Source organism: Podarcis cretensis (genome assembly GCF_951804945.1).
Source record: "Podarcis cretensis genome assembly, chromosome: 12".
Lineage (NCBI taxonomy): Eukaryota > Metazoa > Chordata > Lepidosauria > Squamata > Lacertidae > Podarcis > Podarcis cretensis.
The window spans coordinates 15,481,164-15,496,118 of NC_137181.1; the positions used below are offsets into that span (position 1 = coordinate 15,481,164).

General features: G+C 42.2%; 1 protein-coding gene across 9 annotated transcripts in view; it reads right to left on the bottom strand.

Annotated features, from left to right (window-relative positions):
* Nucleotides 1-762: 762 nt before the first annotated feature.
* Nucleotides 763-14,955, bottom strand: part of ADARB2 (adenosine deaminase RNA specific B2 (inactive)) — a 387,063-nt gene continuing 372,870 nt past the window's right edge. For all 9 annotated transcript variants that reach the window (XM_079946714.1, XM_079946710.1, XM_079946707.1 and 6 more), the window contains 2 exons: nt 10,376-10,554; nt 763-5,911 (listed from right to left, as the gene is read on the bottom strand). In XM_079946714.1, coding sequence (XP_079802840.1) covers nt 5,735-5,911; nt 10,376-10,554 — 356 coding nt within the window. In that variant the 3' untranslated portion in view covers nt 763-5,734. The remainder of the gene's footprint in view (nt 5,912-10,375; nt 10,555-14,955) is intronic.

The window sequence follows — 14,955 nt, forward strand, 5'->3', positions numbered from 1 at the left end:
ATATCTCTATCATCTATCTATATAGTGTGAATTAGTCTAGGTTGCCTTTAAATGAGTACTGAACCGAATCCTCTCCATCCCTAGTGCTCCCTTTTTATTGGACTACAGTGCCCATCATCCTTGACCATGCTAGCTGGAACTGATGGGATTTGGAGTCCACTAAACCTGGAAGGCCAAAAGTGCCTCATCCTTGCCAGAGATGATTGACAGAGGTGTGCCTGCATCTTTCGGGATCCAGCTGACTTTATACTTCAAGGGACTGTGACGTGCAGTCAAGCGATGGACCTGCATTGATAGCATTGCCCTATATTCATTGGAAAGCATAGCACAGTATCCTCCCCACTATTAAATTTATAAAATATACCAAAAGAAGTTTTTGAATTTTACCATGAACCTTGGTTCCCACCCCAGTTGCCATCAGTTTGAACTTGGAAATGACATCATTGTGAAATGTCACAGGAGTCCCTCAGTGATACAAATATTATTAAAAAGATAAGATGACCTGCACAAGAAATCTAAGCGAGTTCTGCTGGGCATGGTGCCCACTTGCAGCTGTTCAGCTGGTGCCACTTGGAATGAATGATCAAGTAGCAGCAGAATGTTGCATCTTGTCTGGGGTTTTGTTCCACTCTGCTTGGCCTGGGTGTGTCTGTCTTTTTTTGTGGGGTGTGGTGGCACCAAGCTGAGTTTGTGTCTGACCTGGAGTAAAATCCTCTTAGTTTTTGGGCAGAATGAAGAAAGTTCAACGAGAGAGAGAGCATATCTTTTCCTCGGCGTTTTATTCACTTATAACAGAAACATTCACTTATCAGGTATCACTGAAGTGCAATTTACAGAACTTAGCAGCAAATTCACATCTGTAAATTCAGATTTAATTCTGTTTGTACAAATCTTACAAATGTACATCCATTCGTACAGTATTGCCATTCACTCATGCTCGCATATGTACATTGTCTTCCCTTTAGAATATCCTCACGAGTCATTCTCCCTTGCTTCAGGAAATGCAGAGGGGGTGCTGAGTGATAGGTTTTGTCAGAATGCGTCAACAGAGCATCGCACGGGGGAATCAAACTTGGGGGGCCGTGGAGTCAAACAAAAAGAATCTTCCAGGGCTTTCAATAGAGTTATCAAACATAGCCCACAGAGTTTTGCCACATTTCTTGTTTGTTTCTTTTGCCTTGCCTTCAACGACAAGAGATGGTTTGGCAATTTGCTTATTTCTGCAGTATTGGGCTGCACTGCCCAGAGAAGATCCCAGGAGTGGGTGGGTGGGAGATTAACACAAAGGGTGAGTAAACTCGGAAAACACCACAAATATTTTTCAGGGCATATTATATGGGGCATTTTTGTAGGTGGCCAATTGGGGCCAGGGGCTGTGCTGCAGAAATCCGGAGGCTGCTTCAAACCTCTACTTTTCATAGAGGTTTGCTGTAGTCCGATAAACATTTGAGAGCTCTGATTTTCTTCAGGCCTCATACGATATAGTTCCCTTTGCACTCGCCAAAATTCACATTATAACAGAAAGTCCCATTGTATGGGCGAGGTGCTGGATGAAAGCTACCTTTTACGAAGGTAAGGGCAAGGAAAGGAAGTGGGTTTAGAATTCTGCTTAGTTTGCTGTGCTGTGCCAATCATGGGACTGTCATGTATGCGGTCAAGCATGTGCAGAGTTCCAACTTCTTTATATTTAATTATTTTGCGCTACCTACTAAGTACTTCTATAATGCCCTTCAATATGCTGGCCTGTGTGGGGAATAGCTTTGGGTTCTTTATAAAGAGTGGGGGAGTAAATCACTTCAGATCTTTCTTCTTGCTGGAAAACCCTTTTAGGGAAAAAAACAGCCCTTTATATTTTATTTTCTCCCCCACTTCCCTTTGTTACAATGATCTGTTAAGGCATAAGAGAGTGCAATGAAATCTCCCTTTGTATGTCTTAATGACACTGTTCTATTTTTCCTTTACTCTCTGCTTTGCTTAGTGTTCAAATCTGAAGGATTTTTCTTTCATTTTTGTATATTCTTTCTCCTCACCATAATTGTTGCTTGGAAGGTCTTATGTTTATCTCTTTAATTTGGGAAGTTGTCTTTTTGTAATGCCTTACAGTGACACCACATGTCGAGACTAATATGATTTTATCTGTATTTTTAATGTATATGTTATGCCAAGAGATTTGGGTGATTAAGTAGTATATCAATCCTGTTTGGCATACAGGCTGTTCTTTAAAAGGCCCCTGTTTGAACCTTACACCACAGGCTCCATGTTTATCATACTAAGAGAGCCGGTGTTATCAGGAGTCAAATCCCCTCTCAGTCACGAAACTCACTGGGTGACCTTGAGCCTAGCTCTCTGCCTATCTACCTCACAGGGTTGTTGTGAGAACAAAAGGAGGAGAGGAAGAACCATGTATGCAGAACCTTGATCTCCTTGGAGGAAAGGAATGGGCATACATGTAACAGTAATAACAGCATCAAATCTATTCCTTTGATGAATGTTTATTCTGCACTACACATCAATGGTGACTTAACTTTTTTGAAAATTTTATGAGGGTTTTTGATGGACTGAGGCAGGTCAGTGCGTCCCACTGTGTTTGTGTTTATGTGAAACTTTTCATTCCATCAGCATGTGAGCCCTGTGATGAAAGTTTCCTCAGTGTGCCATTTTTCTACACTTAAGTACCCTTTCTTAATAGGTGAGCTGGAGCCAAATTATTGTATTGTGAATGTCTTTTTTGGGGAGAGAAATTGAATTTCATGTTTTTAAAAAAATAGCAGAGAGAATCCTTTAATCTTTTTTCCTGTTCTTGGTTTGACTTGCTGCTTTGATAGAACAGTGCCACAGAGTTATTACGGCCTTGTAAGGTCAAGACTTGAGTGCCTGCTCATATCTCAGCACAGATGGGCACGTTCTGAGTAGAAAACCTTGATGGAGAAATGTAATATGCTAGGACTTCAAATAAACTCCCTCCCCACCCCCAGATGTTCTCTGTAAATGTCAGGAAAAGATGGGCTCTACACCCTCCACACACTTTGTGTGTGTGAAAACTAAAGTGGATGAAAGAACAAAACAGGCAAGATTGACATTTATTTCTCAGTGGCTTGTGCACTGTGTTGAACATGTGGCATCCCAGGCTATGAGAGACTATTCACAAGATCCACGTATCATTAGAATGGCAAAGCATCACAAATCCTTTGAAGTTCAGAGATAGAAAATAGGTTAATTTCTGCCTGGGAATTTCAAAAATCCAGTATTTTGTATTGTTTTTCTCTCACAATAGGGGATTTGAGCTGAGCGGTGTGCAGTTTGATGAGGAAAGAGAAGGGGGAGTAATGCTGTGTCCAGGAGCTCCCGGAAACCTGGTCCCAGCTCTGCTTTTTCCCATTTACTTTTTAATTTCCCTGCATAGAAAATTAGTATGGTTTGAATGTGCAAGGTGGGTTTTTTTTTGCTTTTTTTTGGGGGGGGGAATGAGTGGGAGCATTCAAACATGTGATAGCCACATGCTTTCCTAACCATGTGATTTCCCCAAATATGTACAGGCCCTCAATGACGCAAAAGTCCTATTGCAATTCAGTGGGGTTCAGACTTCAATCCTCTACACATTCACTTTGGAGTAAAGTACCACTGGTCAATGGGGTTTACTTCCTAGCAAACATGCATAAGGTCAGGCTGCATAGGACACAGGTCATTGGAGAAATTCCATTCATTCCATAGTCTCTGAGAATTTTGAGAATTCTAGGAAAACAGAAAAGGTCCCTGCAGACTGGAGGTGGGCAAATGCTGTCCCCATCTTCAAAAAAAAGGGGGGAAAGACCCAGGTAACCATTTTCTCTGGATTCTGACCCAAATCTCTCTTTCCCTACTGCACCCCACAAATCTAGGATTAAGGGCAAAATGCTTTCCAGACCAAATTAACAACTTTTTGAAAGGCTTAAGGCCTGTTACGTCTTATTTTAGAAATGGAGCACTTTCTATCCTAAAATATCATTAGTATCCATTCCTAACTCATTAAAGCAATTCAGATCTTCTACTATTTCTACTCTAAGGAATTTTTTTTGGTAGTTAATATGGAATGTATTATTTTTTTTTGAAAACATTTCTATAAGGGGAAGAGTTCTTTTTATTTTTAAATTTTAAAAACTATAGTTTATCACAATCATATCATTTGTACAAGACACTATAGATACATCTTGTAATTTATAATCTAAAAAATAAAAATTTCATCAAAATGGTGTAGCTATTACTATTGCCTGGGCATCGATGCATTAATGTATTTACTGAATATGGCTAGTTTTACCGGCGAAAAGGAAGAAAGTATAGAATAAAGGAAATTCAGTGGGGGAGGGCAGTGAGAATGAGCTATGTGCTTGTGTTTGAAAAGTATTGGATAGCTCTAAGAAAGGACACTAAGACAGGTCACAGTTAAGTAGCAGCTTGTTAAATATATACACATTTCATGAAAACCACAAGGTTAAAAACAAAACAGTGGTGGTATACCCGCAAATCCTGTCATTTGCAAAGACAAAAAAAACAAACAAAACAAAACCCAAAAACAATACTACAATTGGGGTAGAGGTTAATTCTGGAGTTGCTTAGATTTTCTATAATGTTTCTATTTGGGCATCCTAAATAACATTTCTCATGTATCAGAGGACTGCTGTACTGGCAAATTAGGGACCAGTTTGCACATTTACAGAAACGAGTGTGTCCTGACTTATGCGACTATTTCACATGTTGCAAAATAACTTCATGTGACGCACTTGGTCTTTATTCACATGGAGAAAGAACCACTGGTGTCTCTTTTTTTTCAGCCAGCGCAATTATGGGAACTGGGGAGCTATGGGTGTTTCTGAGAGTTTGGTTCACAGGATGTTGTCCTCCATGAAATTGTGTCTGTGCAGATGCTACAGTTTCATCCAGCAGAAAGGGACTGCTAGGCTTGTTTGCTTGTTTTTGGCATACTTTATTCGGTGTCTTGGAAAGGTGATCAGAGCTGCTGTTCAGGCCAGCAGAAGCCCCTTTCCCTGATAACAGATGACTCTGCCCATCTCTGCTGGGTTTTAAGATGTTAGTGGACACTGATCACACTTTCAAGCCTATGTTCATAGATGCAGGGGCATAATATTTGTTGTATTTTTATCTGTTTGAATTATCCCAACCCTTTAGACACAAATACACACACACACACTCACACACACAAACACAGAGAGAGGGCTTTCCTCTTGTGTTTCAGTGCAAACGGTGACCTTCTGTGGCGTCCTGATTCTAAAAGTTACCTGCATGTGTTTACTACCTAGAAAAACCTCTCATTCTCCAATGTTAATTATTGCACTAACGATGAAGGGGAACACGGCAGGGTTTTTCTTTTTTCTTTTAGCTAGAAGCGGGACCTGCTGTTGCCCGAAATGCAGGTGCCAGTTGGATAATTACAGTGATCTGTAATGTGCTACGAAACAAGGAACAAACAGTGAAGGTCATTTTTGTAACCTGGGCTTTGTACATCCTTGAGAAGGGAAGAAGGGTATGCAAAAGCAGTTTCCTAAAGTCAAATTCAGTGCATTAATCAGAACGTAATCTTATACTTAATGCATTGTTAGGATTTCCAAATTGAGATGCTTCTACCGGAGGTAAGTCTGGGATAGCATCCGTCACGCAGCCAGCTCCTGCGGTCCTCTCCTGCCCTTCTCTCCATCTTCAGTCAGCTTGATGGGGTCACGGCACAGAAGTGCCAAATGATTCACACAGTTAGCGGGAACTGATCTTGCTCCGGGGGCTTTTTCACCCAGGTGCCCAGACCGGCTTTCTGAAATGCTTTAAACAGCTGCTGCTTGACAGACTGGTATGTGTGCGCCAGCAGTTTGGCCTCGCTGTACACAGAGGGCAGATCTCCATGGCTTAATATCTGTGTGCTCAGCTGTAAGAGAGATGGGATAGGGTGGGGGTGGGAGTGCAAAGGGAAAAAACAACAAACCAAAACAACCCAAAATGCAAATGAATGAACAGCAGCTGTACAAAATGGTTCCGTAAGCTACAAACAAATTGTGCTTAAGATTTTACGTGTTGGTTTCAAGTAACAATGGAAAGGGTTGAGAACCAAAAACTGGACATGATATCGATTCCGTCATGCAGGCTTAGTGCCAACAACCTACAAAAAACACTGTCCTGAGTGGGAAGCAGGATTTTGGAGATCAAAAACCTAGTTTACACACTACTTGGAAGTGTGAACTGTGGTGCAGAGACTATAAATTATACCAGGTTTTTGGGTTTTTTTTGCTTTCCTCTTTTTGTGGCGGAAGGTCTTACTAAATAAAGTACAAAGAATGCAACCCCTCCCCCCCGCTGTGCATTGTTTTGTTCCTTCTGAATGGGTCTCCCTTAGCTTCTGGGAAGGGATTTTGATGGCCAAACTCTTGTTAGTGTGCGTATATCCCAAACATTTTGGTTGGGAGTTTGAAAGGAGAGCAAAATTGAGAATCTTGTGGATTTATTTGGTGCCATTCATCTTCCCCGACACCTACAAATATGATTCAAGTCAAAATGTTTCATCCAGATTTGAAGAAAGATGTGTTACTGATTTTTAATAACTCCCAAATCATCCTGGGTATTCACTGAAGCAGAAGTCCCCACAATATGAACTTTGACTATGCATTTAAGAGCCAACCATTTCCCAAAGCCCTGGGGCTCATGCATAGGCCTCAGCCCCTACTGTCTTTGGGGGGAAATACAGATTCAAAACGTGCAGCCCAGATTCATAAACCCGACATTCCTATAATGTCTCGTCAGCTCCCTTTTGCTATATTTGAAATCCCAACATTTAGTGGGACAACCGTGGAGACTGAAACATTTCTTTGAATACAAAAATTGAGACTTAAAGGCCGAAGTTCTGATTCTGATCCAATTAATTATGTGTCTGCACAGGAGTTGGCTGCTGTGGGCATAGCTCCTGCTGCTCAAAAGCCCTTCCAGCAGTCAATGCGGCCCCACTTACACCATGAGCAATAAGAACAGAAGAGGAGAACTGTTGGGTCAGGCCAGAGGCTCATCTAATCCAGCATTATGCTCTAAGCACAGCCAGCCAGATGCCACAGGAATGACCCGAGTGCAGCTCTCCCTGCCTGTGATTCTCAGCCACTGGCTTTCAGAGGCATAATGCCTCTGACAATGGAAGGAGAATACAGCTGTCATGGCCAATAGCCACTGATAGCCCTACCCTCCAATATTTGTCTAATTCTCCTTTAAAGCCACCCAGGTTGGTGGACTTTGTAGTTGAGTGTATACCAAGATCACCACTTCGCTCTTCATTCACCTGGGGTATGGGCTGGGAGGAGAAGGATTCCCTAGTCAAGAGGAGGGTTTTCAAATGCATATCAAACTAACCACACTCACCCTTGAGGGCAGCAGGATCTAGACTCATTCTAGATTGAAAGCAGCATGTTGAGGATGAACATGAACTGTTCTGGATTGAGAAAAACTACCTTTTTGTAACAGGTTAGAATGTGCACAGCCTAAAATAGTTATTAATGTATTCTACTCTCTCTCTCTCTCTCTCTCTCTCTCTCTCTCTTTTTAAAATGTTTATATGGTTTTATAGTTGGAGGTGATAATTATTTTTTAAAAATAAATAAATAAATAGCCTTCTACACAAGCTCTGAAAAGTAAGGAAAAAAGGAAAGCCTCTCTGAGTCATTCAAGGCTTCAGGCAGGCCAGTCTGAGAGAAAATGCAAGGAAAAATCGGCTCCCTTCCTTCCAATCTGTTATAATAAGAGATACTGTGAAACATGCCTAAGAGAGGGCTGTAATCGAGCATCTGGGATTTGCCCACAGCTGAGAGGCTGTCTTGTTGAGCGGGAGAATGGCATCTGAATGTTCTGAAATGCTCACCAGCCCTGAGTTTGCCTGCCAGAAACCATCTTAAGAGACAAAGACACACATCCTCAGTCCAATAATCACCCCAAGCGCACCTGGGTGCCCAGAGAGAAAGAACTTTTTGTTTTGCAGGAGGATTAAATCAATCGCCTCCTTCCTGACCTGTCAAAAGACATAGCGCAACCAAGCCAAGAGTGAGAGAATTTGATGTTTTGGGAAAGGAATCAGAAGTCTTGGGAGAGCCGTAGACCTGGTGAAAGTTCAATCCGGAGAGTGAATTAGCATTTTCTGTGGGATTCTGCTCCCACTACTCTGGAATATGAGCCTGTGTACAAAGGGGCATTTTCCACCATTGCAACAGCACTACAGAATGCCCTTTCCCTCTGCCATAAATGAAGCAAACTTGATCCAAACTCCTGTCCCATAAGAATAGACGTGGTTATTATTGAATTCCTGTTTTGATCTGTGTTTTTTTTTTTATAATAGTGTTTTACTAGTTTTTATATTGCATCTCTGTTTTTATGCCATAGCATAAAAGCAATAAAACACAGTATTTTTGTATATTGCTTAGAGATGGTTTAATCATGAAGCAGGATAGAAATGCTTTTAATATATATATGACATGTCAAAGGCGAATGGGGTAAATTATTTACCACTTCGCTTTTCTCTGATGTCACCAATAAATGTATCCTATTCAAATCGGGCACAATATTTGCAAATTGTATTCTGCCCTTGAGCATGTCTACTTGGAACACACACTCTCTTACTGCCAAAAGTCCTATGCCAACGCAGATCTTCAAGGGCTCACATCATTTCAGGAAGTTGATTGGGAGAAGGCAAAAAGTACATACTACTTTCCTCAACTACCATGCGCAGGCAGGCCCTGCTATGGGAACACAATGCGTTCTCAGGAAATGGTCTGTTAGGCGAGTGTTTGTACAACAACACCCACCCCCCTCCAGCAGATGTCAAGGAGATGAGTAACTATACAACTTTTTGAAGGCATCTGAAGGCAGCCTTGTATAGGGAAGTTTTTAATGTTTGATGTTTTATATGTGTTGGAAGCCGTCCAGAGTGGCTGGGACTACCCAGTCAGATGGGCAGGGTACAATTGTTGTTGTTGTTGTTGGCATTTTCCATCAATTCCTATGGGAATATTTCTAACGTGTTCCCAAGCACAGGCTTTTGATCCCCAAATAGTGAAAAAAGCCAGGGGAAACCCTCTGGAACCTTGTGAAAGGCAAACAAGGAAGAGAAAGAATGCTCTTATTTGTCTGATCTACGCCCCTGTCTCCACCACCCACCATGTTTTCTGACAAACATGCCGTGGACCAGGAAAACACAAAAAGTAAGGCGTGCTTAAGACTGCTTATTTGTTTACAGTACTGCATGCAGGTCCAGCTGTTTGGATATCTGAACTGGTGGTGTGTTGGGTAAGTGAATTATTGTGTTTTATAATGAGTGTTTGAATAGCAGGACCAGTGTGTAATTAATTTATGGCACTGGTTTTCATGGCTTTAAAGAAAGAGTTAGGCAAATGCATGCCAGGAGGATCGGTCTACCAATGAGCTATTTAGTCCAAAGGCGACAATGCCACCAAGTACTATTTGCTGGAGAGCAACAATGGGAGAAGGCTATTGCCCTCATGCCCTGCTTATTGGCTTCCCAGAAGCATCTCCCTGGCTGTGACTGGAAATAAGATACCTGACTAGATGAACCTTTGACTTGATCCAACAGAACTCTTCTTATGTTTTTTAATGCCTCAGAAACCCTGGAAGTGTGTTAGGGCTCCTCCAGATCACTAGATTATTGCATATTCTGGATTTTTATTACTTCTCCAAAATACTTTTTTTTTTGGCACTCAGATAAGCTAAGTTCAATATGTGCTACTGCCTTTCAAGTGTGCATGTTGCATTCTACTTAAAAATACACGTGTTGGTGGTTATTAGCCTGGATCATATCCTCCACTTGTATGTACAGTCATACCTCATGTTACGTTTGCTTCAGGTTGAGCGTTTTCAGGTTGCATCCCGTGATGACCCGGAAGTACCGGAAAGGGTACTGCGCATGCACAGATGCTCAAAATGATGTCACGCGCATGCGCAGAAGCGGCGAATCGCAACCCGCGCATGCGCAGACGCAGGTTGCGTTCTGCTCATGTTGCGAATGGGCCTCCGGAAAGGATCCCATTCGCAACCAGAGGTACCACTGTATATATAAACACCTTCCTCTCTCTCTCTCTCTCTCTCTCTCTCTCTCTCTCTTTCTTTCTTTCTTTTTCTTTTCTTACACACACACACACACACACACACACAAACACACAGAGATTCTCTGCCCCGCACACTTGCTGGGCACCACATGTGTTTTGGACTATGATCGATATCCGAGTACAGAGTCTGCTGTAGGAAATGGTGCTTTGCTGATGATTCAAGGCCAGGGAGATGGCTGGGAATGCTATATTGTGATGGACACATAGGTTTGCTTTTGCCAAGGCGGGGGGGGGGGGCTTACCTTTCCATAAAGCTTTGCCCATCGAGTGTAAAACAGGTGCTTGCAGAGTCGTGAAGGACTCCCGCAGTTCCTTTTTCCTGTTGTTGCATTAATAAGCTCGAGGTCTGTAGTGCCCGCTATCCAATTCACACTGAAACCAGGTGATTTCCCTGACTGCCGCATCTTGGCGTTGCTCACTCCTGTCGAAGGGGAAGCAGAAAACATCAAAGCATTAAGATCAATAGCCCCTACCTTGCTCCTCCTGGAAGATAGGAAATGGAACTTTCTTTTTTTTACACATAAACTATTCTCATATTTTGACGGGATTGGCTTAAATCTGCCAAATCTTATAGGTCAGAATTGTTGTTGTTGTTGTATGTGTGTGTATGTGTTTCAAGGTGTTTTGAGCACAACTGTTTTTGGTAAAGCAGCTTATGAATTAAAACATAATAGAAGATTCTGTTGTTGTTTTTAGCACCCGGTCTTTAGATTTAGAAAGGAAAAAAAAAAGAGACTGTCCAGGAGTAGATAAAAGACTGCTTTCTTGTTCCTCCCAGACCATCCCCTCAAAGCAGAAATAAACCTGACTCTAACAAAAGTGATGGGAAGGGGGCTGTGGGAGAAAGGTAGTGAGAGAGTGGAGGAAAGAGGACTCTCTTGCCCATTAGGGATGGGGGAGAAGTTTCATTCAGTTGCATTTAAAGGTGAACCGACCTAATTCTCACACCTTGAAACAACAGGCAAACTGAAACACAGCCAGCTTTTGAAATTTGAACTCCTCCGAATTCTGCAGTGCAGTTCTCCAGCCATGCAGTGTGTACAAATAATGCACATAATAGGGCAAAGCGTGCATTAAAATGCATATATTCATGAGAATAACTTGCAGAAATGCATTATATTGGAGAAAATTGCTTTGCAAAAATGTGCAAACTATACATGTACATTTAGAAAAAAAAGCCACACAAAATGCTGGTGAATTTTCAGGAGTTTTTTTTAAAAAATTGCATACCAATGTGGAAATGCGGAGATCTGAAAAATGAAAAACTGAAATGGACAGATTTGCCCATCCCTATCGCCCACATACCCATTTGCTGCTTCAAACCGCACTAGCTCTCATCGTGCTTTATATGGGATTGAGGCAGAGGTGCATTTAAAGGAATAGGTCTGCCATCATCATGTGTACTTTTGCCTGTAGTATTACATCTGCCCTAATGCTAACTAGAGTTAAAACACTAACCAGGATTTGAAACCAGGGTTAAGAAGGACTCCAGTCAATGTTAACCATGGTTATCTTTGGGAGACCTGGAAATAGATTAGCATGAAAACTTCTGTTCTGAATGGCTTCACAGAAGAATGTCACTACTATGCAGAAGGTAAGTTTCAAAATAATGTAAATCTGCTATAAGTCAGATTCATACAGCCCTTCCCCCAAATGAGGGTGTGTGTGTGTGTGTACGTTGCTGGGCGATTTTGAGAAGCCATTAGATTTAGAAGGGGGGCGGGGGCGGGGGAACTACTGAAAATCAAAACTTTTCCAAGGGTAAAAACAGAATAAAAACAAAGTTAAAATCTGAGATATTCCTGAACATAGTGAACAATGGAAGAGAATAGCTCCCTAATTATTGTAGATCTTCCTAAACAAAAACAATTGCACATCTTCCTTCATCCCCGCCATCTAATTTTGTTAACTTCATTAGTACTACAGGTACATGAGAGAGAATCTCATCCCATGATCCAGGAGGACTATGTCTACTGCACGGCAGGGGGAGGCCCAAAGAGCATGCTCTTGTCAGTGCTGGAAGATGGCAGCTACAAAACAGGCTAATTAGGACTAGGTAATATTGTGGGGCACAAATAAGGTTACTCAGATCAGGTGAGATAGCGGCTTGGCAGCTCAGCTGACAATCTGTAATGATAGCTACAAACTCATTAGCTGGCCTTAGAGCAGGCATGGCCCTCCAGCTTTTTGGGACTAGAACTCCCATCATCCCTAGCTAACAGGACCAGTGGTCAGGGATGATGGGAACTGTAGTCCCAAAACAGCTGGAGGGCCAAGTTTGGCCATGCCTGCCTTAGAGGAAAGTTCTGGTGGTTTTTTTTTAGCATCAGTACCACCTCTGTCAAATGTAGAACTGGATCAGTGCCGCGGCACTGGGGAGGTTCTACTCCCCCCCCCCATTCCCTTTCCTTAGCATCACTTGTATGCTTTCTCTTAAAGTTGTTAGGCACTAAGTTGTGGGGCAGGAGTGTGGGGAAGGAGGCATCTGTTGCACTTGCTTTTTCTGCTCTTAGCCACTTTTAGAGGGGGGAGGGGGAAGGTTGACTTAAGCCCAAAAAAGATCGGACACTGATCTGTATAAAACTGGCGTATGCTGATGTAAATCTACATATGCATGTTTACACATGATTACTATAATTTAAATAGGGATGCGGTACGTCTCAGCATACTAGGGAGGACCATGGCCAGGTCGCTTGTGAATGAATCCCTGTGGCCCAGATGTTATTGATGGGGAATTTCAGGACCCCTGCTGTTCTCCCTTCTTTGGTCTCCTCCTTTTTAAACAGCCCTTCGGATAGAGGCCATCTTCAAACAGAGGGCTGTTCCCTGTACAGCAAAGAGAGCACTGCCTTCTTACTTGATTTCCGTCAAGGAAATAGTGTGTATACAATACGATACGATATACGATATCTTTATATACGATATCTTTATTGTCATTGTCCCATACAGAACAATGAAATTGAAAAACTAAATAAAACATTCAAAACCCCCTAGAAACTCTGGTATGAGGGATGTGTCGATGCGAAAGGTAAACCTACCATTTCCCAGAATCATGGCCCTGATCCAATTCCACCCAACCCACCTGCAGGCACTTTTAGGCAATTTTTTTTTAATTAATGTAGTAAAGTTAGTCTTAGTTAGAAAATTATTCTTTGGTCAAGTAAGAGGAGTGAAGCCTTGTGGGAGTTTCATCAGCCACAAGGACCCTGGGAAAGAAGTTGTGTATCTTTAAACTCTAGACTAGATGGCTCCTTAGCTGAAAGCTTTATTGGAACCAAGGAAGCCTTGATTTAATGAAAAGATCTAACACCTGAGTTTGAGGGTGTAAACATCCCCCCCTCAGTGATGCTATCTGTCCTTGAATTGCTTGGGGATGTGTCTCTGGCTAATTTCCACGGAAGGGAGGAACCCCTTTGATTTAAAGTTTGGATTTCAAATTGGCCCAGCTGTCAAGAAGTAAATTGATTGACCAGCAAGCCGGTCATTGGTGTATTAAAAAATAATTTGAGTCTTATGATTGGCTTGAAAGTTACGACGCTAAGTGCGAACTGTGAATAAAAGATCAGGGAATTGTCTTGATCTTTGCTCTTTGCTTTCGGACTATGCCATCGCTCTGCAATTTGCAAAGATGCCCGGCTCTATTGTTCCATCCTAATAGCCGTCGTTTCGTCCTTTGAAATGGAGATCTTCAAAAGCCTTCAACTTGCAGAGTCCTAAAGATTTCAGCTATCCTATTGTGTGTTAGAGCTTGTGAGTATGTATAGCTAGTTATACTATGTACCTTTGTTATTTTCTTATCTGTAACGTTCAAAAGAGTGCCTGCTACTCTAGCATGTTTTTATGTTATTTTTAAAATAAATCTTTTAAGAATGAAACTGTTTTAGTTTGTGTGCCTTTCCGGAGGGAATAGCTAAGTCCTAGCCTTACGCTTGGTTACACTCTACCGTAGAACTGCCTGCAAGTCTGTGGATGCAGCTTGCGGAACAGGGGGACAGCCAGGTTAAACGGGTCACAGCCTTCTCCCTGGGTTGTGATTCTGGGTCCCCTGGACAAGAGGGAGTGGTGGCAGCCCTACCGGGTCGTGTTTGTTCTGTTTTGGAAAAAGTAATTAGCCCGCCAACCTTGCCCTGGGCGTCCTAGTCTGGCCGGAGAGCAGAGACAGGAGACGGGAGGGGCAAGCGGTTGGGGGTGAACATTACTACAATTAAAAAAACATAATCAGGAGATTTGATGACATAGCTTTCCCACATAATATTTAGTTTGGTCCCGAGACTCCTGCAATCCTCAATGAAGTGGGGTGCATGTTGCAGAAAAGCAAGCGTCTGATTGTGCTGCAGGAATCCAGAGACTTTTCTTCTTATTATTATTATGAGAAGGAAGGAAGGTGCTGGTGTTTCCTGTGCATGAAAATAGCGTTCCTCCGTGAAATGGGAAGTAAATGTTCATGCTGCTGAGTTGGTAAAGTCATTAATGTTCATCATTTGACAGCTGAACACAGTGCAGAGCTCAGCGACTTGGAGGGCATATAATAGGGAGTATAAGATCGCACATATGGGCTCTGTAGATAATCCTGGTGAGATGCAATATGGCATCTCCTACGCTGGTCCCTGGCTCATTTATAACACACAGCATCTGAAATCACATCTCCCACCACCTCCCCGTGTGCATGTGTGTGCGTGTGTTTGTTTTACACAGAAAAGCTCAGTGTGTTTGACAGATGATGACCATGATTCGGTTTTTTTCAGAAACCAAAGCGTAGGTTTTAATGGTTTTAATGCATGTGTTTCTATTAAATTCATTTTAAACCAGGTGATTATTTTTT